The sequence below is a fragment of the Mytilus californianus genome, unplaced genomic scaffold, assembly GCF_021869535.1.
Source record: "Mytilus californianus isolate M0D057914Y unplaced genomic scaffold, xbMytCali1.0.p SCAF_8, whole genome shotgun sequence".
In the NCBI taxonomy this organism is placed as follows: domain Eukaryota; kingdom Metazoa; phylum Mollusca; class Bivalvia; order Mytilida; family Mytilidae; genus Mytilus; species Mytilus californianus.
This window is the reverse complement of record NW_026262734.1, coordinates 53,120,753-53,147,048: the sequence shown is the minus strand read 5'-3', so window position 1 is coordinate 53,147,048 and position 26,296 is coordinate 53,120,753. Positions and strand designations below refer to the sequence as shown.

Genomic DNA, 26,296 nt, shown 5'->3' with positions numbered 1-26,296 from the left:
GGCAGTAATTTCATAACCTTAGTGACTTATTCGTGGTCCATATAACTAATAACTATAATATGTGTATATTAAGTAAAATATACTTGCTATACATAGACTTCTGTCAACGTATCGTATGGGACCTTAAAGTCAGCTAGTTGTCAAATAATTCATTTGAATATTTGAATGAAAATATTCTGTATTGAACATGTTGATTGTAGAAAGAACCAACATGGCAGATGTTCACACACAAAGTATACATCGTTCAGTGGTTTGTAAAATTTTACACAGAACGCAATATTCATGTATATGTAAAATGCTGTACATGCTATATGCATATAATTAACTAGCAACTATTTTCTGTCAGATGTGAGTTTGTTTTTGTTTGTAGATATATTTTTTGTTATCATGGATTTTTTTCTCCAATGACGATGAATGATTAGGTATATTTATAGATATAAGACTATGTGGTATTAGTGATACTGTTAACTTACAAGCTGTACGGTTTTACCCAATGAAAAACATATAAATGTAGATAAAACTACAGAATATTGATGTTCAGATTTCGATTAGTATATATTACACATCAAACTAGACGGAGAAACATGTTTCGGACAGAACATTGTTTGTATAAACTAGAAATCAAAACGAGGTGAATAAATAAGTTGACCAAAATATATAGAGTACATGTTTAATAAAGAGTCAAATGTTAAGTTCATCTGAATTTAAGCAGGATCCGGGGCACCTGAGATCACCCCTAGTGTTTGGTGGGGTTCGTGTTGCTTGGTCTTTTTCTATGTTATGTGTTGTGTACTATTATTTGTCTGTTTGTCTTTATTTTTCTTTTTTAGCCATGGCGTTGTCAGTATATTTTCGATTTATGTGTTTGAATGTCCATCTGGTATCCGTAATCCGACTTTTGAATAAGTTACTGTCTAGAACTGAGCATAACCACACGGTTTGAAACAGTCAAACACTTTTAATACCCATTTTCATCAATATGTCGATCTAAAAGTCTATTTAATAATTTCCATTTGTATTTAGTCATCCATTGAGGTCCGCATGTTGATTACATAAATGCGTTAACATGATCCATTATTATCCCAGCGACACTGCATTCCTTCTTTTTTGCACAGTGCCTTCTTGGCAAGGCAGGTGTTCGCCGGATCACTTCCTGACTGATATTTGCAACCTACTGATGTTGGACTACTTTTCTGAAAAAAAAGAAAGCGTTTTGAGTGTACTGTCTTACTGTAATTATGCAGTTTGTTGGCATATCGTTGTTCATTTTAGTTACAATAGTATTGTTAGTTGAGCAAAATCGTAAATTCTGTGGTTGACTTATAATCTGAGTATTTACAGCAATTGTGTTTTCCAGTCTTTTCATTTCTTGTGTCTGTGAATATATATATTTTGATAAAGTCTTTTTCAATTTTTTTTTTTTTGAAAATCCCTTGATACTTATTTCCTTTTTCTATACACTGTGACCTTAGGCCTTGAGTTTTTTCCTTTTTTTTTTATTCTTTATGTGTTATTATTATTGCTGTAAACAAAATAGTACGGTGTATATAAAATAATTGCCTTTTTTGCGGGATTTTAAACGTCGTTGGTTATTTAGGTCATCGCAATTATAGACTTTATCTTTTTGAATTTGTGTTGTGTTACCTTTGTGTACAGTCATTTCAGACAACAGGAATTTTCCTGTAAGGATAATTTTTATTTGTGTATGCACTATTCATCAATGCTGATTGACCTAACAAAACGATGCATACAAGAAATTCAGCTGAACCAAATACTATAATAGATGTTTCCAAATAATGACAAAAACACATAAGTACAAACAATAACTACATAGCTTAATATTATGATACATACGCATCCTAATCCACAGTTATTTCTGTACGAATAGGGACCTTTTGTAAACAGGTAAAAAGTTTGATATGGTGACAGATTGCTGAGCTGTGTCATGAAAACACATAATGCTATTGTTTTCGTTCCATCGGGTTTCTTTGCTCCTAAAGGATGAAATTATTTACTGATTTCATAATATAAAAAAATGCCACTTTGTTCAAAAAATGAAAAGACAACACTTCATATAATTGTACTTTAGTCTCAGGTCTAACTGGCGTTCTATCCTCTGATGGACTTCATTTGTTGGCCGGACTGTTTAGAATATTGTTTCGAATGTTGTACTTTTGACGACATTATGTATATTTTTATTACACCAAACATATTTCGAATAATTACCAATATTGTGGCTATTAGAACATTGTTTTCCTGAAAGGTATTTAATTCAATTGCAAACATGCACAATACCAGATGTGTTTAATTTGAGTTGGTCCATATCAGCCGTTATTATTCATGATTATTACCCCTATCGTTTAAACCTAGCAACGTGACTGATGCCTGATTTTTTGTAATAATGTTTGTGAGGGCTCCTAGTTTGAATTCTACCACCAATATTATGTAAAACTAGTATGGGACTTCACAATTATATACATGTACCTTTATTTATAGTATTTATATATGTTTACTTTCAAACCATTTAGTTGTTTAGTTTTCTGTGTATTTTATTTTTTATCGTCTCCTTGCTTTCGTTTCACGTTTTTAGTATTTCAATTTTAAGTGTATGAGTCCCAGTTGTTGGACAGTATGTACAAGTCTATAGTAATTCATGTTGTACCATACAGTATATTTACCCATTAAGATATGAGACTTTCCGACAGTAAAGCGTACACCACAGAGGGCTTGATTTCCTTTTGTCTCTACAACGGCATCTTGTCCAACTCCCTCAATCATCCCCTGTATTATAAATGTATACATCAATAAACATACTTCAATCAGTTAAGCTATTATCATTTTCAAAGTACAGACAATTTTACACGAAATCAAAAACTACATATCATTATCAGAACAAAAGTTCACACTTCACTGTAATTGATATTCTAAAGGTTCTGCATTCACTTGTAAAATTGTAATTTACAGTGAAAAGTCCAATTTTGTTGATTGATTGTTTGTATTGATGCATAATCTTGATAATTTTAACTACCGGTTTTGTACGTACATGAGCAACACGATTGATGCCATATATTGAGCGGGATTTGATATCCCTCCTAAGCATCTCAGATCACTTACAGTTTTTGGTTAAGTTCATGTTGCTCAGTCTATGGTTCTCCATTTTATGTTTTGTGTTTTGTGTACTGTTGTTTCTTTTTATCTGTTAACCTATGGCGTTTTCAATCTATTTTCGACTTGTTAGTTTGGATGTACCTTAGGGATCCTTCGCCTCACTTTTTCAAGAGCTTTTTTCAAATTTGCTGTAAAAGAAAAGACTTCCCTTTTCAATGTTTTCAAATGCAACCATTCGTTTTGTATATCTTTAATTTTACGAGCTTTCATCGAATACCATCATTGTTATGGAGTATATATGCCAGTCACATCAACTTAAATTTGAAAGCCATGGTAATTGAAAAGCAAATATGTCTTTTTATTATTATGTCCACAGTTCAAACAAGTACTTCTATATTCCTTACTCTATAGTTTTTGTTTTGCTTCTGTGCAATTTTTCCTCTGCATGATGGTGAGCTGTCATATTGTCAATCATAGCAAGTTTATTTATTTCATATTGAAAGTACAAATTGAAAGATTTTGAATGCAATTACTGAAACTTACCTTCATTTTAAAAATAACTTTAAAAGTATATTCCCAAATCGCCTTATTATTGTGAACATCATTTCCTAGACCTTCTATAAGTTTCTCATTGATTACTTTACCATAGAAAACTGAAAGAACGTACGTCATTGTAAAACAAGAGATTATTTTGTAAAACAATAATTCTTATATAATGTGTTTATCTACAAATACTTGAAATGGATTTGTCCGTTATCAGTTTGACATATTGTTGTATTCAACCAAATGTTTCTAGTATGTACATGATGTTTGTTGTTTTGCATATTAATGTGCGGCTATTAAGAGAGGGGTTTAATCTTATTATGACCAATATACAGTTTAATAAATATGTTGTTATACCGTCATGACGGATTTCATTCTACACTGATTAAGTCTTCGATTTAAAAGTATTAATATCATTTTGATATAAATCATCTTTCTTTTACAAAAGAGATCACATGATATAAAAATCGATATACTGTGGACTCATCTATGTTTGTCGGAACTAATTTTCGTGGATTGCGGAAAACTCTCCGAAAACAATATGTGATTTTGTGATTAAGCCAAAGTATGCACACAATCGGAAAACTTGTAATTCGTTAACTATTTAAATTTGTCGTTCACCTGAATTAACATAAACCACGAAAACCAATATTCATTGAAAAACAATGAATCGAAAATATGTAGATTCATGGTTTTAACAATGTTAAAGTGGTCTTTCAAATAAAATGTTGGGTAACTAGCAATGAAAGCATGTTATGTTGAAAGAGATAGGCGAGACATACTCATGAGTCAAGTTTTACAATGTAGTCAAATCAACAATAAATAGTGAAACACATTTTAAGAAACATAACATTCTACCTTAAAAGATACATTACTTGTGGAAAAATATATTTGAGCTCAAATGTTCAACATCATTGCCCATACCGAAATAACTAATAAATAAGCATCACAACACTAACGTAACTTAATACTCTGAAATTAAGCACACCAACTGATCAGACTACCAAGTTACAACAAATGTCATTTTTAACCGGCATCTAGATGACGTTACTAGTCACTATAAAGTCAATAAATTGTATATGCATCATACGCTTTTATTATACTTCACGTTAAAATTCCATATTTTGATTGGTTAATACGAGGGTGTTAATTTACTCTATCACATGGCTGAGCGGGTGACAATTTTTTTTAATGTCACCCTCTTGTCCAGACCAATCAAAAATCGATAATTTAAAGGACAATGAATTGAATTTACATCAAGTAATTAAAAAATAATGCTTAAGTTCCACGTTTTGGCTCAGATTTAATTATTTGACTGTCAAAATAAAAAAATAAAACATCTTGCCTCACTTTTGTTGTTTTTTCTAATACCCGTAACGTTGTTATGTACGTGACGTCATAGAACATACTTTTAAAATAAAATTAATCTGTAAAAGACAATAATGATAGGACATTCAGTATAATAAATTAAATAACACATAGCTGAGAGGGTGATAGAGCAGATTGGTACCCCTCGAAAAAGCATTGTCAACCTTGGCTTCACCGCGGTTGACAATGTTTTCTCTTGGTAACAATCTGCTCTATCAACCTCTCAGCTATGTGTTATTTATATGATATTCTTCATCATATCATGCCACAAATATTATTTGAGTTCAAATCTATTACGTTATTGTTGGCTAGGAAGTAAACATTAGCACGAACTTTGTGCGATTCAACGTTGTCACGCTTGAGAAACGTCCCTATAGAGGTTTATTGCGGGCAGCATATGTATTCATCTCTATATTGAGCGGCGTAAAGGTTCCCGGCGATCTCCATTCTCACCACTCACTGTGATGAAATTGTTGAATTCAAAGACTTCAAGCTGTTTTCGCGGAGACAGTTTCACTATGTATGTGCAGGTATTCGACGTAGACCTCGTACAATTGATACTATCCCGGTCAGATTTTGTCAGTTGAAGAACCCAGATGAAATGAGCATATACCTTACTTTTTATAAATCAAACTTAAAAAAGCAGTAGATGACCTTTTCTATAAGCTAGGTTTAGATATTTCAGTTTCTAAAGGGAAACTCTAAAATAAGAAAGATACCAATATTTTTTACAAAAGAAAAGATTTCTCATTCCCTGTTGTTAATTTTCCTTTTTTATACGCGAAAGTTTCTTTAGCTCCATCGTGTCCACATTTTTTATGTATTCTAACTGGTATGATTTGCCCGTGTGTGTTGTGATATCATAGATTTTAACCAACGTTACCAATGCATCACTGGTAAGTTATTAGGTCAGGGATTTCGTTCCCATAAATTACTTAAAACTTTTACCTGTAAATGCTTTCATAGATACAAAGATTTGATTAGTAGAGTTTGTCATCAATAAAATAAAACATAAATAAATCTGTGTTCATCATGTTCGTTCTGAATGGGTTTTTTAATGGATATTGACACATCCACATTTATTGTCTATATAGCAAATGCTGTATCTATATATAGCATTATACATATTCATACTAAGATTAAATCCTAACTATCCTTCTACCTGTCGATAATTTGGTTTTTTTTTTTTTGGAATTGCACAAGCCATGTTTTTTAACGTCCATTGCGATAAAAGCACTTGATCCCTGGGATGCGTTTTGAATAATGTTAGTCTCTGATGCACGACCTATTTTTTTTTTAATTGTTTTTGGCTTCTAACTAGCACTCATCAACTGCGCGAAGTATCAAGTCATACGTTTGTGTTAATTTTACATTTTGACACAATTTATTATACATATTTATTATTGAATGTTTGCCTTTTTGTGTTATATCTCGTCTCACTATTTCGATATGTACCACCTTTGATAAATGTTTAGCATTACGATTTTTACTTTTGTTCTTGTACTTTGAACACCAATTAGTTTGTAAAAAATATTTCAGTACTCCTAACAACAAAATTATTTGATGTATAGTTCTGTGTAAGTTGTTTTACGTCATTTTGTCACAGGCTATAGTTTTTTATATTATATTTATGTTTTGTTATAGATCAAATGTATGTGTATGTTTACTTGTTTTGATAATATTTTTTTTTTTGATCGATTCAAGTCATTGCAATTGATGTTTAATAGTGTGACTTCCTATGTTGTGATGTTATACACCTGTTTCAGGTTAGGGTAAATTGTGGGGCCTGTTAATACATTTAAACCCACTGCATTTATTTGCACCTATCCTAAATCAGGAACTTATTATTCAGTTATTGTTATTTGTAAATGTGGTTCATAAGTGTTTCTCGTTACTCGTTTGTTTTTTTAATTAAACTGTTGGTTTTCCTGCTTGATTTATTTTAAACTAGTCATTTAGCTTGTTGTTCAATGTATTACAAGGTTCAATGTTGAAGGTCGTACTTTAACCTTTAATGGTTTACTTTTTACAAATTATGACTTGGATTAAGAGTTGTCTCATTTTAAGTCATACCACAGCTTCTTCTGTCTATATAAAGTCAAAACATTTGACGGTTAAACTGGATAGCTGGTACCGTTGCATTACTCCGGAAGATCTGCACGGTTGAACATCAGAAAGTCTAGCACAGCATTTTTTTTATTCACCGGTCCGACAACGAACAATGACGATGTTCCTAGTTGTGTCAAGTCTAGTCAGGGTATATCGTAGCAGGTTAGAGAATGAATTTATTGACTGAATTAATCAATGTTGGGTGCCTTTAATTCCCTTTCAACCATCCTATAGAAAAAACGAATGAGACATAATTTTGCACGTGGGCCTAACTCATGCAGCCGTGTGATCAATATCAACTTTTCGGACTTTATATTAAACAATGGACACTTAAATTTAAACATAATCCTTTTTTTTTCTCAATCACTTAAGTCAAAGGGAAAAAGTGCATATTCCTAAAAATCATTTCGGTTGTTGTGTTTCTTTTTTTGGAAAGTATAGTGTGTTTGTGACGAAGTGATTTAGTTCAAACTAATCTTCTTTTATTTAAATCCATTATTGAACAATCTCTAATTTTGATGAAGCCTCAACCAAAATAGCAAAAAATATCCAAATTCTATTCGTTACACATGTTACACACTTTCATCAATCAAGGCCGTTGATTTACACGTTCATTCTAGAACTTACCATAGTCAGACTTGCAGAATTGATCTTGAGGGTGCTGCAAAATATTACACCAGCAACTGTGTACACTATTTGTCATCCATATTAGAGCAATGACCAGTTGTAGTACTTTCTTAACCATCCTATTAACTGATTATCTCTCTATCAATATACAATTTATAAAAGAAGCTGATTCTTATATCTTTCAATATTTTTGTTTTCTTACCAATGAAAATCAGGGGATAATAGTTGGGGAAATGAACACATGAAATAATTAAATAGAGATGGTATTTATTTCAAAGCAGATGCTGCTAAAAAGTTATCGTATAGCACGATTCAGTTTGATGTTTGGCTATACAACACGAGCAGACGTTTATAAAAGACACACACTTTTAAAAAAGAAACCCTGCACCGACCTCGTAACACTTAATTATATTGTAATGGAACATGTATAATAATATGATAATATGATCTGCAATTGTGGCAGATTTGCTCACTGAAGGGAATTATTAATAAGATTGTTTATAACATATACATAATAAATGCGGAAACACATTAGTACATTGCATATATAACATTAAAATCGTTCATTATTACCATATACTTACTGTACATACTGTTTGCTATTGGTCATGTTGTTGTAAAATAAACATATAGCTTAGGAATTCAAAATGTAATCATCAGTTTGTTTTTTTTAATTCATACGAGTTGCTCGTTGTTGTTTTCGGTATGATGATGTTGGACAATGTCAGTATTATATTTTGAATACGATACTGATTTACATGCTCTGTTATATGATGATATGTTAGTAATTAACAAAGAATTATTTTTAAACATTTAAGTCATGTCAATGACATGTAAATGACTATGACAAGTTCTTATTGATTAAAAATGAACATACGAAACAAACCAAAATCAAAGAGACAACAACCTGACAAAAGAGCAGTATACAGACCAATGCCACCAAATGGTCATCAATACAGCGAGAACATTCCGCACCCCGCAGAGGGCTTCAGTTGGTCCCTAAACAATAATGTTAACTAGGTTTAGATAATTTTTGTCGAAAATAATTTAGAAAATTTTCCTTTCTTTGCTATAATTGTTAATATCTTGATCAGATTTTTTTCCAAGTCCCTACATTAGCTCATTTTTATTCTTAAAATAAAACTCCCCTATGAACTGTGTATGGTGTAGTTGGAGAGGATATGTTTCAGGGAACAATTTTTAATTGTGCAGTGGGAAAATATGGTTAAAAAATAAATATATCGTTGTATTTAGAACGGTAAATTTAGTTTTTACTTTTGGAATAAGTTTATTTCTGTTTAAATAGTTTAAATATATGTTTGTACGCTTTCTCTAAAAATAAATATAATTATGTGGATATTTCAGAAAAGGAGTAAATAGTTTATATTATTCTGTTTGGAAATAAAAACGGTATTATTGTAGTGGGTATGTAGTTATTGTTAAAGTTGTATGGCGAATTTAGAATGAAAAAAAAATGCCAGTTAACAATATGCCTGCGGGCGTATGATACCTTACAGCGGGTTATTTTCGTGAGTATAAAATTTCGCGATTTTCATTGAATAAAGTATACGAAATATTTTAGCGGTTATAATTTTGGCGGATTCAAAACGTTTATCAATACATTTGCATGTGCACCTTCATTATTGGCGGAATTTGTTTTGGCGATTTTGTTCTATCTGCGAAAATAGGCGAAAATTTACACCCCGCGAAAATTATCCTCTGTACGGTATACTGTATACAAAATAGACGTAGGTACTAGACAATTTCCGAAAATTTTCATTTTCTGTTAGGAAATTGCTGATGAATAATTATAGACACTTTCAAATTAAAAAAGGGGTTGCATAATAAGACACGAAAGATGTATTATAATCTTGAGAGCCAGGTAGATTCAACTTGATATGCTTCTCTGATTAGGCATGAATGCACAAATCACTTAACGTTGGGGTTATTGTTAACACATCAACTGTTCCGTCTGGCAATGTACACCATGCGAATTAAATTGAAATACATTGTGGTCTAAGCATGTGTTGTATTACACTTGATAGGAATGTTTACGATTAAACTTTTAAAAAGCCATTTACAGGGTCGTCAATTCAAAACATTTATGAACGCCGTCATTGTTTTGTTTTTTTGTCGTTGTTGAATATATATTAAAAGAGACCTATTGTTATGATCAAACTGTAGTCACTAAACGCAACTTTGTTTTCCTTTTTTTCAGATTTTGTCTTTCCATATTGATTTCATAATCAGCTTCTTAAAATATGTAGTATATTTCAATTTTGAAACGATCTTTACACGTACATGTATACATTTTGATTTGTAGGAAACATTCGCTGATACAAAGCAATTGAAAACTAAACTCGTCATGTTTGTCAATCATAGAATGAAGTGGTGTCATTATTATGTCTATTTTAAGATGAATGTATCATAACTATATTTGAACGTGAAACTTAAAAAATTGGCTGTATGCTTTTCCTATTTGTCCATGAAACGATATAATGCAAATTATGATTCAACTGAATACAAAAACAAGTCGATCATTAACCGTTTATTAACCATTCAAATGCGGGATTGAGAACCTTAAATTATGAAAGGAAACTCCAGCCTTTGAATGTCTGGTGTGTTTTTAATTTTGGTTCATTTTTTTGTTTTTCAGAATTTATTGTGGCGTTCATTTGGCTCAGTATACATTATTGATAAGGTACGAGCTAGCTCAAGCCCGCTTCCGTATGCGCGATTTTCTCTCTGCCGTTTTATGGTGGTTTCCATTCTCAATTCCATATTAAGAATCAATTAACTTCTTATTGAACAATTATTCAGCTACCTTCAGGCTTCCTGTATATTTTCAGAACTTTTCAGACAATCGCTCGTAGTGAATTCAGTTGCTTTTGGACAAACTGGTATAATGCTATTCTCACAGGAAGTCAAAAACTACTTAACAGTCTTAACATAGGATGAACAGTTCTGAGTTGAAAAACAATGAAACAGTACTGCACTAGCCGTAATCAACAAGTCTGAATACTGACTAAAATACCGAACATGACTTTAAGATATGTTGTTCAGTCTTTCGAGAGCTGATCGGAACGAAAAGAATGTTTTGTACTACAATTAGTTAACTTTTGATAGGAATGCCGACTATTTGTATTTCTGCGTTATATGTTATCGTTTAATATTTTACACATTAAAGATGTTCGCTCCTCTCGTTTTGAACTTTATGTCAGATGTTCTGATTACTCTGGTGTTATCTATGTTCATTTAAAAATTCTGCCCGCTAACCCTGACTTTTCTTTTCATAATTGTATTAGATATACTTTGAAAAGCCATATTTGAAAAACATATGAAATCCTTGATATGATTACATATCTTTTAAAGAAAAAAGGTGTCAACGTTAAATACATGAAAAATCTAGAGAAAGTATTTCCCGCCAAATTTTCAATGGCTTATATCTCAAAAACAAGCGCACAGGTCCTTCCTTTTTTCTGCTTTTTCTGTTATGTTATTTCTACATTTTTAATTAATGACAGTCTTTTAGAAATATTGTTATTTTCAAACAGGGTGGCGTACATCATTTAGTCATTTATGTGTCGTGAATTTCAGATAAAAAACGATTCGTATACTATTTTTTTTTTTTATCATTTCAGCACATCATTATGCACGAATTTTTAATAATTCTATTAAAAACATGTGGTTGATGACCAAATAAGACTTCCTTTTAGAAGAATAAGACCAGATTCTTTAAATACTACTAGATCTTTTCCAGTGAACGATTTCTTTAAAAAAATCCTGTCTTGTTATATTTACGATTCAGTGAAACCGCCAACTAATAGTATAGTTGTCACCATCATGTAATCGTCCACGATTAATTGGACTTCTTCTATTTATTTATAGGAAAACAAATCTGGGTTTATTATGTATTTTGTGTTGCCATTGGAACCATAATTTATAAATTTCTTAAAAAATTACATATTATAAAAAAAGAAGATGTGGTATGATTGCCAATGAGACAACTCTCCACAAGAGACCAAAATGACACAGAAATTAACAACCACAGGTCACCGTACGGCCTTCAACAATGAGCAAAGCCCATACCGCATAGTCAGCTATAAAAGGCCCCGAAATGATAACGTAAAATAATTCAAACGAGAAAACTAATGGCCTTATTTATGTACAAAAAATGAACGAAAAACAAATATATAACACATAAACAAACGACAACCACTGAATTACAGGCTCATGACTTGGGACAGGCACTAGCATACTTGTTTTTGAACAACATTTTGCCTATTTATTATATCAATGCAATTGAACGGACAATAATAAATACTGTTTGTTTGAAAACACAAAAAAAAACTAAACATATAGGAAAATGTGGTATGAGTGCCAATGGGACAACTCTCCATCCAAGTAACAATTTATAAAAGGTAAAACCATTATAGGTCCAGGTACAGCCTTCAACATGAACCCTTGTCTCACAACGAACAGCAAGCTATACTTATTTTACAAAAAAAAATGGTTTAAAGGCGATATCATGAAAAAAGCCTTAGCCACCAACCTAAAATTGCTAAAATAATTCACAATCAGTATCAAAACATGCAAATAGATGTATGGAATACATATATCCGATTGAGTTTCAAGTCTATTCATATACTATAATTATGCATTTCGCTCTGCTTTGGTTACCAAACAAAAAAGATCGGATTTGATACTAACCTTTACTTTATTCAACCCAAACATTATATTATTTTTTATTTACAACTTTTGATTTAATGGAAGTGTTCTTTAGTTATTGTTCATGTTGATTGGCATAACTATTTAAGACAGAGTATATACTGAATGACTGCTGAATTTTGCGGTTCCTTGTTATCTTTATTCTTCGTAATAGAAACTTACACAATCTGACTACCTCAAATCTAAACAAAGAACAATGCTCTAGGTCATTTCCTCTAAAACAATATGTAAAATATCCATAAATGTCATCAAATGTTGTCAAGGTAAACCTAATGATATAAGTTATTGCTAGGAAGCAAGCTTCATAGCGAACAAATTATTTCTATTAATCTTAACCTTGATTCCTGCATTTTGAATTCAAAACCAATTATCCTAGTTTAACCTTGTAACCATATATAAAGTAAATATGAACATAATCAAATTATACTAAGACAAAGAAAGTTATTATCCAGAAACGTTTTCATTTAATTTTCAATGGAAGATCTATTTTAGGAACTCAAAATCAATTTGTATTTCCTTGTCATTAAAACGTTTGCAAGAAAAAAGTTATGGATTGTCACGGACAGATTGTATTTGAATAGTCCGCGTGATGACATAAATAGGGTTACAGGTTTCGTTATTAACCCAGCGGCACCGCCGTCTTTCTCTTTGACAAAGCGCTTTGTTAGCAAGGCATTTGGTAGTCGTAAAATCTGCGTTTTCCTGCTGATATCTGCATCCTTTTGACTTTGGACCAATTTTCTGAAAGTAGAAAGCGTTTATTTAATATAACTGTCGTTCTGTAAGACATTTTCAAACTTTTATGTCTGGTCTGCGATTCACCTGTTATCTGTGTGTTAAAAATGATGTTTTTAATATAAATTGTATCGCAGTCACATTTTGGTGCCCCTGAATAGTTTTTTTATACAGTCCTGTGATAATTGCCTCCTTTCAATACCTTTAAACATAATGCCATTGGTTTTAGCATGTTTGAATTCTTCAGTTGCTTCAGTTCTTTAGTACGACGCATGATAAATAAGAATCTAATCAAATTACTTTCTTGGTATATTTTGTATACAACATTTACTCTATTTCAATTTCTAATTTTTTTTCTTGATTTCGTGCTTTCAATCGTTGTTGGTTTGGTTGCTCATGATATTCATGATAATTTGATTTGATTATAATCGCACTGGTGTTATGTTTGTGAATTAACAAAAACATTTTTTAATAGTGTAGATAAAAAATATATTAACAGCTTAAACACACAGCTGTAAGGTACGTTTGTTTTTCATATGTTCAAAATATTTGATTTTTGGGCATCAATGTACATGATGTATAGCAGACAATTTTACAAAACAAAATGATCGAATATTGTTTTCATTTAATTAATGTGAATCCCTCTGCTAAACTTAAGAAGATCCGAGCAATGACAACATTTCCAATTCCTTTAAATAATACAAAGCAGTCAATGCAACTCATCCTAAACGGTAAAGGCTTTAATTCTATGGCGTTTGCATTGTTGTTTTGTTATTTTTTGTTATAATAGTCATTCGTTAAAAGATGCCTGTGAAATCGCGGTCTAATTGGGCAAGTGTTGAAACAAAGAAGTTTAAGTTTCGTGGGCAGCTCGTCGACTGCGAACGCGATATAGTGTATATAAGACACGAATCGATAAAAGTTTCCGAATTTGGACATTTTCTAAATAAATGGCTGTTTTTGCTGAAAAAAAGACAAATTTAGGAAGTACAAAACACTGTCTTTATACGTCATATCACAAATATTTCCTACTTTGTATGGTTTAAAGCAGGTGCTTCTCAATGGAATCGATCTCTACTTTTAGAAATATAGAACACGACGGTAATGTGATTTTTTTATTCGTGTGTGTACTATTTATCAATGATGGTCAAGATTAAAAAAAAAAGAAATGATTTAGACCAAAAACAACACAGTCTATCTAAATAAATATTGATAGCTTGTGTGCTAAGATATTCAATGCACAGAACATATCTGCATTCATTATTTTTAATCTCCTAGATTGTCCAGAGTGAACAATTAATGTCATTGTTCAATCCTCAATAAAAGTGAAATAGTGAAACAATAATTCGCATTTAGCAGCGTGTATGGTTCAATTTTGTCAAAATACATGTAAGCTTACAAACATCGATGTAATTACATTTGTATTCCTCTTGCAAGTGAATATTTCAACATCACAGAAACCGTATTCATGTGACCTTGAATTTAACCCCTTAACTAGAGATGGATAACGCATGTGTCGGTGTCCGGTTATCAATAGAAAAACAAATGTCAACATTGAAAGTTACACAAATGTAAATCATTTGATTGACTGGTTCGATCAACAAAAATCTTAATTCTTATACAGGTAAAAACGATAATTAACATATATTTTTAATCTGTAATATAAAATCAAACAGACGTAGAAAAATCCAATTGCACGAGTTCTATATCTATTTATATATATATATATATTAATGTTTATATCGCTTATACGACCATCGGCGGGCTTCGGAGGTCAACTCGATAGTTAATTAAATTGTGTCTAGACTAAAATACACTATAAACGAAGCTATATATTATCGAGTCCATGTCCTGTAAATTGTTTATTTTATACCTTTTATAATTTGGATAAATGTTGTACATTGTTATAAATCGAATTTATTTGGGTCAAATCGATTAACGTGTATTTGACAGCTAGTGCCCCTTTAATAAATTATCTAGAAAATATCAAACATTTGAAATATAAAACAAATTCTCTTACTAAGAATAAAAAAATAAGATATGAAATTTGATCAATATAAAGATGTAAAGAACATGTAGCTTCAGCTTAGCTCAGTATAGTTTAAGATATTGCCACAAAATGCAAAATGAAACACAAACACAGATATTAGAAGAGGTGGTAAGAGACCCAATGAGACAACTTTCCATCCAAGTCACAATTTGTAAAAGTAAACCGCTAAAGGTCAAAGTACGGCCTTCAACATGGAGCCTTGGCTCACATATAACAGCAATCTATAAAGGGCATTACAATGACTACTGTAAAACTATTCAAACAGGAAAACAAAAGGTCATAATGTACAATATATAAAAAATAAGAGCCGAGATACACGTATGAACCACATCAACAAATGACAACCACTGAACATCAGGTTCCTGACTGTATACTATAAGTTATACAGTGTGCTAGTGACCTAATACGATATATATATATATATAGTGTCAGTTAATTCTCTAAAGGGACGTCATATCACTTCTTATCGTGTTTTGAAATAAACCATGCCTATTAACCCCATATTAGATATACAATGTCTCAATATGGTCGCTTTTAACCAATTATATTTCCAGAAATGTATCATGGTGTGTACAAGGTAAGATCAAACTTAATACTTACGCATCTCCTTCTACAGTTTCTATTGTACGAATAAGAACCTCTTGTAAACAGGTAAAACGATTGATATGGTGACAGACTGTTGAGTTGACTTATAAATCTGCAGGAATCAGTCTCTTTCATTCCATCGGATCTTGTTCTTCCTTAAAAAAAGAAAAGAAATTATTTGCTGATTTTTCTAAATATAAAAATATGTCATTTTAACTAAAAAGGAACGTCCACCTCTACTATAATCTCCTGTTTCAGTGGCGTTCAATCTTCTAATGGAACTTTCTCCTTTGACTTATCTATATTTTTTTCAATATTGTACTTAGAACTTAATTTGGTAAACTGTAATTACACAGTGTTTTAATATATACCGTTGTTGTGGCTATGAGTACACAGTTCACTTGAAAATTAAAGATTTTCATTCGCACATTTGTACATTGCCAGTGATGTTCAAAATGTATGTATTTTGAAAAAGAAGACAGATTAGAGCATGTTTCTGGTATCAGAAGATCCAACACAACAACAACATGTCACCGTTTATCAGACCTCCTATGTTGTATTCGTCAATCAGTATCAAGGAAAAACAAGTATCGGACTTCACAATTATAAACGTGTACCTACGTTATTCATAAATAACCTTTCACACCTTAGTGTTTTTCGGTTTTCTTTGTCCTCTTGTTTTCTTGATTGTCTCCTTGTATCGTACCATACTATTATTAGTTTAATTATATATTGTGCGAGTCCACGTTATAGCTATATACATGTAGCAGTATATTATGTACAAGTTATAACAATTCATATTGTATTATACAGTGTATTTACCCATTACGATATAAGACTTTCCGACAGTAAAGCGTACACCACAGATCCCCTCATTTCCTGCTGTATCTACAGCAATATCTTGTCCAACTCTTTCAGTGATTCCCTATTGTAAATGCAACGCATTGTATATTCATGTAATTAGTAGACTATTATCATAGTGAAATTGAAACTGTCTACCGTTCTTAGCACTTGAGTTCACATTTCACTTTAATTGATGTTCGTTCCGAATTTACTTGATATTTACTATCGATTAGATTTTTTTGGTCATTCATCTTGTAGTGTTCTGTTGATTATTCTATTGAAATTTTTGCATATATAGCAAAATGATTTATTCCTGGTTCAAGCAAGTACTTTCTAAAGCTCTTTAGAAAATAATTAAATTTCATTTTTCTTTGATACAGATTGAAATAATTGAAAATATGTCGTTTATAAGGATTTTAAAAGATGTGATTTTTTTTATATTTACATTTCATAGTCTTCTAAAAGCAAATGCATCTTTATATTTACTTTTTTGGTTCAGTAATTGCATAGCCTTTGTTAGTTTTTCATTTTTTTAAATTTTAGTTGATTTATATGTGTGTTGGAGTTTGGTGTGACGCTAATTTTCATTGAACTCATTTTGATTAAGGGACAGCTGAAGCCTACCCCCGGAGACCACTTGGTGGCATTCGGATGTTTTTCCCTTTGGTCAAGTTATTGTCTCTATTATACATTCGTCATTGTCATTCTCAATTTTATAGTTGATATTCTTAAATAACATTTAAAAAAAAAACATTTTACAACAACCGTTATAGCCCTATTTCTCGTACCAAACATAAGTTAAAGGAACTCGTTAAGGAATATTTGTGTGTCCCTGCTGATAAAGCTGCCATTACTTTCATTCGTACATTTAACATTGAGATGATTCTGCAAAAAGAAATCACGAACTCAGCAGCATTCAAACTGACTCAGCAAACAGAACCAAACACAATGAAAGTTCCCACTATGTACTGGCTTCAGTAGCTGCACAAAACACCTTACAAATATAGATTTAGTTCGTCTTCAACCATGTTTCACTACTAAACTATTGAAATAACTTGGCGCAATAAAAAACCTTGTAGTAATAGTGCAAAAACGGTCTATGAAAGTAGTGCAATTAATTACTTTTGCAGTATATCAAATCAAGATTTTGATTTATCTACCTATATACCACTTTGCCTTTTAATCTCATTAGGAACAAAACACACCCACTTAAATTGGCATTTAAAAAGTCAGAATGCATATACATATTTTCAAATTTTGAAGCCAATTTTTTTTAATGGTAACAAATAACAAAAAAGAATTTCAATTAGACCTCTGTTGATACGATAACAGCACTTGCATTTTTTAAATAACGTTTTTAGATATTTGGTTGATACATTGGCTCTCAATAATGACGACTTCTGTGTGTACACTAAAAAGCTGATATTTGTAAAAATCTAAAACTTACAATTAACACTACTCTTTCCTGAATCTTTGATATCTATATCGTTAACGGGAAGCTTAATACCAACATTTACGATAAAGAGAATTATTTGTCATTTCCTATTGTTTAATATTCTTTTTTTTATATGATGACATTCTTTTGATACCATCTGATGATTTTTATATATCTGCACTAGTTCGATTCGCTCGTGTAGGCAAACATTTATTTGATTTAGCAAAAGAAATCTGTGTATTACTGAAAATTATGACACCATGGTTTTCAATATCTCAAACTAGATAAAACAATTACTAAACTTTATCATAAGAAGAAGGCCATCATTCGTAAAATCATGTATAAATCGACATGCAGACATCTTGTATCTTCCGTTAACTCACATCCAATGTTTTGTGATAATGTTCTACACAAAGCACAAACATGTTGTCATTCATCTCAAAAGCCTACAAAACCTTTAAACAGACGTATTCAGAATTGATGTCTATGTTAGTTGGTCTTGTTGAGAGTTGTATCATTAAAATTTAGGATCCTTTTCTTGTTTTCATATTCCATGTAAACTTTCAAAACATTTAAATTTTGACATTCATTTAAATACTGATACATACCTTCATTTTGAAAATAATTTTAAATGTATAATTCCAAGTCGCAAAATTATTGGCGAAATCATCTGGTGGACCTGGTATAAGATCATACTTGATAACTTTGCCATAGAATACTGAAAGATCATACGATATAGTAAATCATACGATGCTCTTGCAAAACAATAGATGAATTTACTACATAATCATACATACAAACAGATAACAGATAAAAATAGAGAAGAAGATTACAGTATCGTTTATGTAAAATGTATAGACGAAGTAGAAATTTTTCTGTTTCTTATACATATGTTTATATCGGATAACGTCTTATAAACATCATGAATAAATATCTTAATTGAAATTTCTTGAAATGACGCGTCAGAATTTTGCTTTATTTAAACAATAGATAGGTTAAATGATTTTGTAAATACAACAAATTTAAAGTACGACGTCTTTTAAGTAAAAATCCTCGATTTTTTTATTTTTTTTTTTTTATTTTTTTATTTTTTTCTTCATAGGTTTACCTTCAGTAGACTTCAGATACAGAAACAAATCTTACAACAATCATTAAGAGTTGAATATATTTATAGTCGATGTCATGTGAAATTCGACTTTGAAGCGGATTACATATTTTTACAAAAAATACTACATAAATTTTCAATTTCCTACAAATTGCGATATAAAATCACAACTCACTAAGTATATGTGGAAGTTTTTTTGTTTTTGTTTAAGGGCTTAGGTTTTCGAATAAATAACAAGACAATTAGGATTTAGCCTATCGCATAGTTCTGCCGTCTCATCGTAGACAGGAGCCTCTGTATTAGTAAGTGTATTGATTGATGTCCGTCATATTTCTAATTCGCCAGTCATTGGCTGCCTGTAACTTACCGTTAACGATACAAACTTATTGTGTATGTGTGTGTGCGTGAAAGGCTTTGCATTTCTAGTTTTTTTTTTTCAAAAGGCTCATTTATTCAGAAATGTTTTTTTATAGTTCTGAAAAAGTGTAAAGCTTATTGTCTTTTTATATTTTTCACTAATTTTGTACTGTACAGCTTTATTATAGGATTAAACGCCTTTTTAAAGGAATTCATTGGTGTATAAACTCGACTAATTCACTTACAAACAAATAAAAGTCCACATGACTTTTATAATATGTTTGTGGGTGACTTGGTCCAGTTTATACACCAATAAACTCTTTTAAAAAGGCGTTTTATTTTATAATAAAGCTGTACAGTACAAAATTAGTGCAAAATATAAAATATTAAAAAAGGCGTTTAATCCTTATATTTCTTTAAAATTGGAGATGAGGAATATATTTTTCCACATTGGTAGCCTCTGTCACACGTAATTTGTATGTTTGTGTCATTGAATAGGCCTTGCACATAAATATATTTTTTTTGTTAACCCAAAAATATGTGCTATCTGATAAAAAATAAACTACAAAAATTATTATTTTCATTCAAATGAATGTTTTTGTGTTTATTATTCAATTTAACGATTAACGTGCAGTGAAAAATTACTTGCTAGCGTCGGTGTTATTATCGCAAACATCTTGTTTACATTGGTTACGAAAAGAAGTTCGGTTAACGTCGTCTATCGAAACATAAACAACGTCAAGATCAACTACCGGAAGTCTTCTCGACCAATCATATCAACGTATTCCCTAATATGCAAATCATATAAGAATTGTTTTCTTTTATTTTACCATGTCTATTTTTAAAATGTTGTAGGTTTATCAGTAATTCATAACGTATACTTGCATATGAATGATACATTTCTGTTATTCAAATTAGATTTGTTCTCATTTCCCCATTCTTTCTTTTTACATGTGAAATTATTTGTGTTAATTTTACGTCATTTCCTCTAAAATTCATGTTTAATTTTAAATGATTGTATTGGTGAATTGACATTGTAATGTATAACGCTGAGGGTGATGTTTTCATTACGTAAGCGCTGTTAAAAATACTCTCTACAATAATTTACATATTTGTGAACTGTAAATTTATTTTCATAACGCAATCCGATGGTTATATCGTATAAATAGATTCACAGTCTGTCGCGTCAGAGCATTTAACATGTTTAATGAAAGACGTATGGTGGCATGTTATTGCTTACATCCACATCATTAGTGGTGATATTTATACAATTAACTATCACACCAGATCTTCTTATTTCTAGAATAAGGATTATTCAGCTTATCGACATTGACTGCTGACATGTAAAATAAGTATTACAATTGTGTCAAACCAATATCCAAGGATATTTGGCCATGAAATCAAGGATATACATATGTACATAATGTTGTATGCAAGCATTTGTTTCCAGTATGCATATTGTTTCATACCGTATTGAGCGGCAATTATGCTTGTGTAATCCTGTATTTGTTTTTGGCTTTTTCATTGGTTTCTATACAAATTTTTATTATTGTATTCTCTTATTTTATTTATTAATAAGTTCTATTTAATTTTCGTCATTTTTTTTTTATTCATCAATCTATTTATTTTATTTAGATTTTTTTTTTCAAATTTTTGCTCATTTTTACTTTGTATTCATATTAGGTTCTCTATATTTATCACTCAACTTATTTCAATTACCATATGGTAAATACAAATTATTTAAATGCCCACAAAGGCGCAAGCCAGTACCGACCGTGCAATGGCTGTATAACCAGTCAGGGTCGTTGAAACCTCACATCAACATCATCATTATTAATTTCACAAATATACAGTTTAATAAATATGTTGTAATACCGTTATGGAGTATATACACAGAATATGTCTGCGATATATATGAGTCTGAATACCCTTTTGACATATTCTTTCTTTCTCTTCCAAAAAAGGTCATATGATCTAAGAATGGGGTATTTCTTTTTTTGTGTAATCGAGTCATTGTGATATGAATTGACTGTTTTCATAAAAACAAATAAGTTCTAGTGGTATGTTAAATAAAATGCTCGATAACTAGTAAATAATGAATGCATGTTTCGCTAACAAAAAGATAAGCGAAAGATACCAAAAGGACATTTAAACTCATAAGTCGAATTTTGCAATTCAGTTATGACAATACTAGATCGGAAACACATTTTAAGGGATATAATATTCTTTCAAAAAAGAAGCGCAAGATGGGAAAAAAGTAAAATAACAAAAATACCGAACTCCGAGGAAAATTTAAAAAGTACGTAATCAAATGGCAAAATCAAAAACTCAAACACATTAAACGAATGGATCACAACTGACACTTTACCTCAAATGGTCAACATCATTGACAATACAAAATTAACAAATGAATAGGCATCACATTATTTAAAATTGAAACATAATCACGTTTTCATGTCTAAAGTTATTTTAGTATATTCATATTTGAAAAATATTTCGGTTGATATGATTCTTTTAAAGGGAAAGTGTAGGATGATTTTGACAAAGTGATATAGTACAAACAAACCATTTAAACGAAATTCAATAGTGAAAAAAATATTTCATTTAAATTTTGTTTGAACTAAAATGGCAAAAAAATGCAAATCATGTACGCAACAAAAAAGTTTAATCATGATCCTTAATGTACATGTTAGAACACTTACCATAATCAGCTGAGCAAAATGCATCTTGAGGGTGCTGCCCACCACATGAACAACTGTGTACACTAGTTGTCATCCATGTTAGAGCAATTATCAATTGTATTACTTTTTTAATCATCCTACTGATGTTTCTCAATTGAATTAATATAAAGCAAATACAAACTTACGTATTTCAATATTGGAAATAAATCAAGGGATAATTGATCGTGTTATTTGCACAGAAGACACTAAAATAGAAATGACATATGTTTCCGAACAAAACATAGACTTATAAAACATATTTTCAAACAAAACATTAGCTAATAAAACGTTTTTCCAAATAAAACATACGCTAATAAATCGTTATCTATTTGACGGTTAAATGTAATTAAGAAGATTACATCAAACATTTATTTATCTAATTTTAAAAGCGTAAATGTAACGTGTATCTCACCTATATTATTAGTTGTACCAAAGTATATTAAGTGGTTAAACTTAATTATCAGAACAACTTAACCAATAGGTTTTTTGTTACAGGTTGGCAATCGACAGTGTACGATCTTGAAAATAGTTCGCACAAATGGGAGTATAAAATGTGAATAGTTAGAAAAAACAAAGCACCAGTGAATTTAAATGACAAATCTAACTTTAATTTTTATGCCCCACCTACGATAGTAGAGGGGAATTATGTTTTCTGATCTGTTGGTCCGTTCGTCCGTCTGTTCCGTTCGTTCGTCCGTTCGTCTGTCCCGCTTCAGGTTAAAGTTTTTAGTCAATGTAGTTTTTGATGAAGTTGAAGTCCAATCAACTAGAAACTTAGTACACATGTTCCCTATGATATGATCTTTCTAATTTAATTTCCAAATTAGAATTTTGACCCCAATTTCACGGTTCACTGAACAGAGAAAATGATAGTGCGAGTGGGGCATCCGTGTACTATGGACACATTCTTGTTGTCTCCTGAATCGTCATATATTTGCATTATTTGAAAAGTTATTCTTTATATTTATTGGTCTTTTCAATAATTTAAAATCTAAACGTGCTTACTTTTGACGAAAATTGGAGACGCGCCCTTTTCCATGTTAACGCGGAAGTAAACGCCCCGTTTACTCTTTACAAAATTAGAAGACGCGCCGTGTTTTCGTTATCGCGGAGTGAACGCGAAAGTGAACGCTCGTTTACTTTTTATGTCTACTGAAATTTCGGAGTTAATGCACAGTTAACGCGGCGTTTGTATGAAGTGCACGCTAGTAAACGCTGCGTTAACTTTTTCCGCCCGTCTACATGTAATGCTTGGTCTGCTCCCAACTGTAGAATATAAAAATAAGAAGATGTGGTATGATTGCCAATGAAACAATCCTTTTTTTAATTGCCTTGTTTTTTTTATGTTTTTTTTATTTTTTTTGGTTCATCTTTTTATTTTTTTTGTTTTTGAACTTTGCTCAATAAAACAAAATATCTCGAAATTTGCGTTTCAATTGCTCTATTATGGCCAACACGTTTCCGTTTGTGTGTTTTAAAATATAATCCAAAGTTAAAACAGTATATACAATGAATGTTTGCCCTTGAAAAATTTCAGAAAAAGTAAAATAACAAAAATACAGATTTCCGCGGAAATTTAAAACAAAAAGTTCAGAATCAAATGGTAAATTCAAAAATTTTAACATGAATAGATAACAACTGTCATATACCTGACTAGGTAGGCATTTTATCATGTAGACAATGGTAGGTTACACTTGGTTGTATAGATAGCTAAACCTCTCACTTGTATGACAGTCGCAAAAGAGTTGTCGTTTTTATTAACACGTCTAATAGAAAAAGGTTCATATAATTACATCGCACAAAAACGATTTGGAAAAAATGTTAACAAAATAGGTAAGAATCTGCAAACGATAATACTTTTTAATTTATTACACTAGCCTAATTTAGAATTGTAGAATGGGATGAGGAGTTTTTTGTATTGCAAATTTATTTTTTTAAAGATTGCGCGTAAAGAAAGTGTGCGTACAATGATAACACATATATCACTGGAATGACGAGCAATGCAAATCTTTGTGTTACATCCTGCCAGCCTGTGTATAAGGTCAATAACAAATCTAAAGATGTGCGTATTGAAAGATCAGATTGCAGAATACATATTAAAGAGGGTGTCTGATACTTCATGTTCAGGTGTTGTGTATGTTAATACCTTTGCTAATGGACTATAAAGATCCATCATTGTTGACCTTTCTTTTCGACAATGATACTCTAGAATGAGTTGTGTGTTAAATTCCTTTCAATCTGCCTCTAGAACTATCTTGAAGATATCTACTTTATTTAGATGATTTTTTCAGCTACTTTAGGAATATCCGGTTAAAGAAAAATTCCTGGAAGGAGTAGTTTTTTGTTCAGTTGAATGTGTAGAGATTATTAAGAGATATTGAAATGTCAGTTTCATGAAATAAATGCAATATATATTCAAATATATATTTTGAACAAATAAAATTTTCTAATGTAGATAAATTGTATCTGCAAATACTTTATTGATTGTGTTGATTGAAATAAAATGAATATTTGACAAATAGCAGTAATACTACTTTTTTTTAAAGAGTTCACACTTCATATTTAATCGATGTTTTCTAATGTTACTGGGTATACTGTTGTTCAAGGCGGATTTCACATAAGTTTATGAAAAATTCCTCAAATCTGCAACATGACGGTTGAAACACAAAAAAAAATCTAATTTATAATCAATACCAAGTAAATACTGAATTTTAGGAATGTGTATTAAAGTGAAGTGTGAACTAATGTGCTTAAAATGATTGACAGATTCTGTTTCATTTTTAAAATAGTCTGCCCTTTCACAATCAAAATACCTATTATAATGCTATGCATTTACAATACAGGGAATGACAGAAAGAGTTGGACAAGATGTAGTTATAGAGACTGCAGAAAATGATGCACACTGCAGGGCTCACTTTACCGTCGGACAGTCGTATATCTTAATGGATAAATATATATAACATGATACAAGTTCAATTGCTATACACTTGTTCATATTGCCCTATAATGTTGACCCGTTCTGTCTCTGATTTAAATCTTCCAAATTGATTGATTAAAAATGAAAATCGGTTAATAAAGGCAACAGTAGAATACCGGTGTTCAAAGCCATAAATCGATAGAGAGAAAACCAAAACCGAGCGAAATACATAAACTATAAGAGGAAAACAAAGAAACAAGAGGAACACTAAAGTGTTGTTGCATAAATGAAATTTCCACAGGAACGATCAATCACACATTTAGAATCTCTGCTGTAGGTTAAAAACTGCGTAGTATTAATAATCCGTTAATTGATAGGAGATAATATAAACACATATAAAATGTCAAAACACTATAGTTCCTCCCTGCTAATTCCAGACGTGTGCGCGTGATAAGCATTGTAAATGAAAATTGACCTAGCAAATTGAAAACAAATATAAAGGGTATAGAAATATAGGTCAAGCAGTTTACAACATTTTCTTAGTTTCATGCTAAGTATTTATTTTTCCGTATCATATTTTTTTTCATTTCTCTATTTTTCTCTGATCATGTTGGGTTTTTGATAAAAAAAAAAGGGGGGGGGGGGGGCATATTTGAAATATAATATACTGCATGTTTTGTTTTCAAACTCTGGTTTAACTGTATCATGAGACTGCAGCACTCTCAATCCATAATATGGTTTCGAACATAGAAGTACACAGAATCGATAATATACGAATATATGTACATGGATAAACAACACATGGTTGCAGTGTATCAAACATGTCAAAATTGTTATTGCTCTCTTATCCTATACAAAACTTCATTTAAAGGAACGTTAACTGTCAAATTCCTGTCCACAGATTCGACTCTAAATCTTATATATGATTAATAACATACTAACACTTCTATCTGATTTTAAATTTGAATTGACTACATCCGTAAATGTGCATACAAATTGTATTTTCAAATAAAAACAATTGATGCCTATAAGAGGCGGTTCCAAATTCGAGAACGACCTGAACAAG

General features: G+C 31.0%; 2 protein-coding genes across 2 annotated transcripts; both read right to left on the bottom strand.

Annotated features, from left to right (window-relative positions):
• Positions 1-727: 727 nt before the first annotated feature.
• LOC127710609 (metalloproteinase inhibitor 3-like) lies at positions 728-7,901 on the bottom strand. Its single transcript, XM_052216561.1, has 5 exons — positions 7,756-7,901; positions 3,652-3,761; positions 2,679-2,781; positions 1,855-1,994; positions 728-1,193 (listed from the first exon to the last, which is right to left on the bottom strand). Exons 1-5 carry the CDS (start codon positions 7,871-7,873, stop codon positions 1,062-1,064), a joined length of 603 nt encoding a protein of 200 aa, XP_052072521.1. The 5' UTR covers positions 7,874-7,901; the 3' UTR covers positions 728-1,061.
• Positions 7,902-12,453: 4,552 nt separating this feature from the next.
• On the bottom strand, positions 12,454-22,453 carry LOC127710606 (metalloproteinase inhibitor 2-like). Its single transcript, XM_052216557.1, has 5 exons — positions 22,296-22,453; positions 18,740-18,849; positions 16,676-16,778; positions 15,869-16,008; positions 12,454-13,224 (listed from the first exon to the last, which is right to left on the bottom strand). The coding sequence occupies exons 1-5, from the start codon at positions 22,408-22,410 to the stop codon at positions 13,030-13,032; spliced, it is 663 nt and encodes a 220-aa protein (XP_052072517.1). The 5' UTR covers positions 22,411-22,453; the 3' UTR covers positions 12,454-13,029.
• Between the last annotated feature and the right edge of the window lie 3,843 nt (positions 22,454-26,296).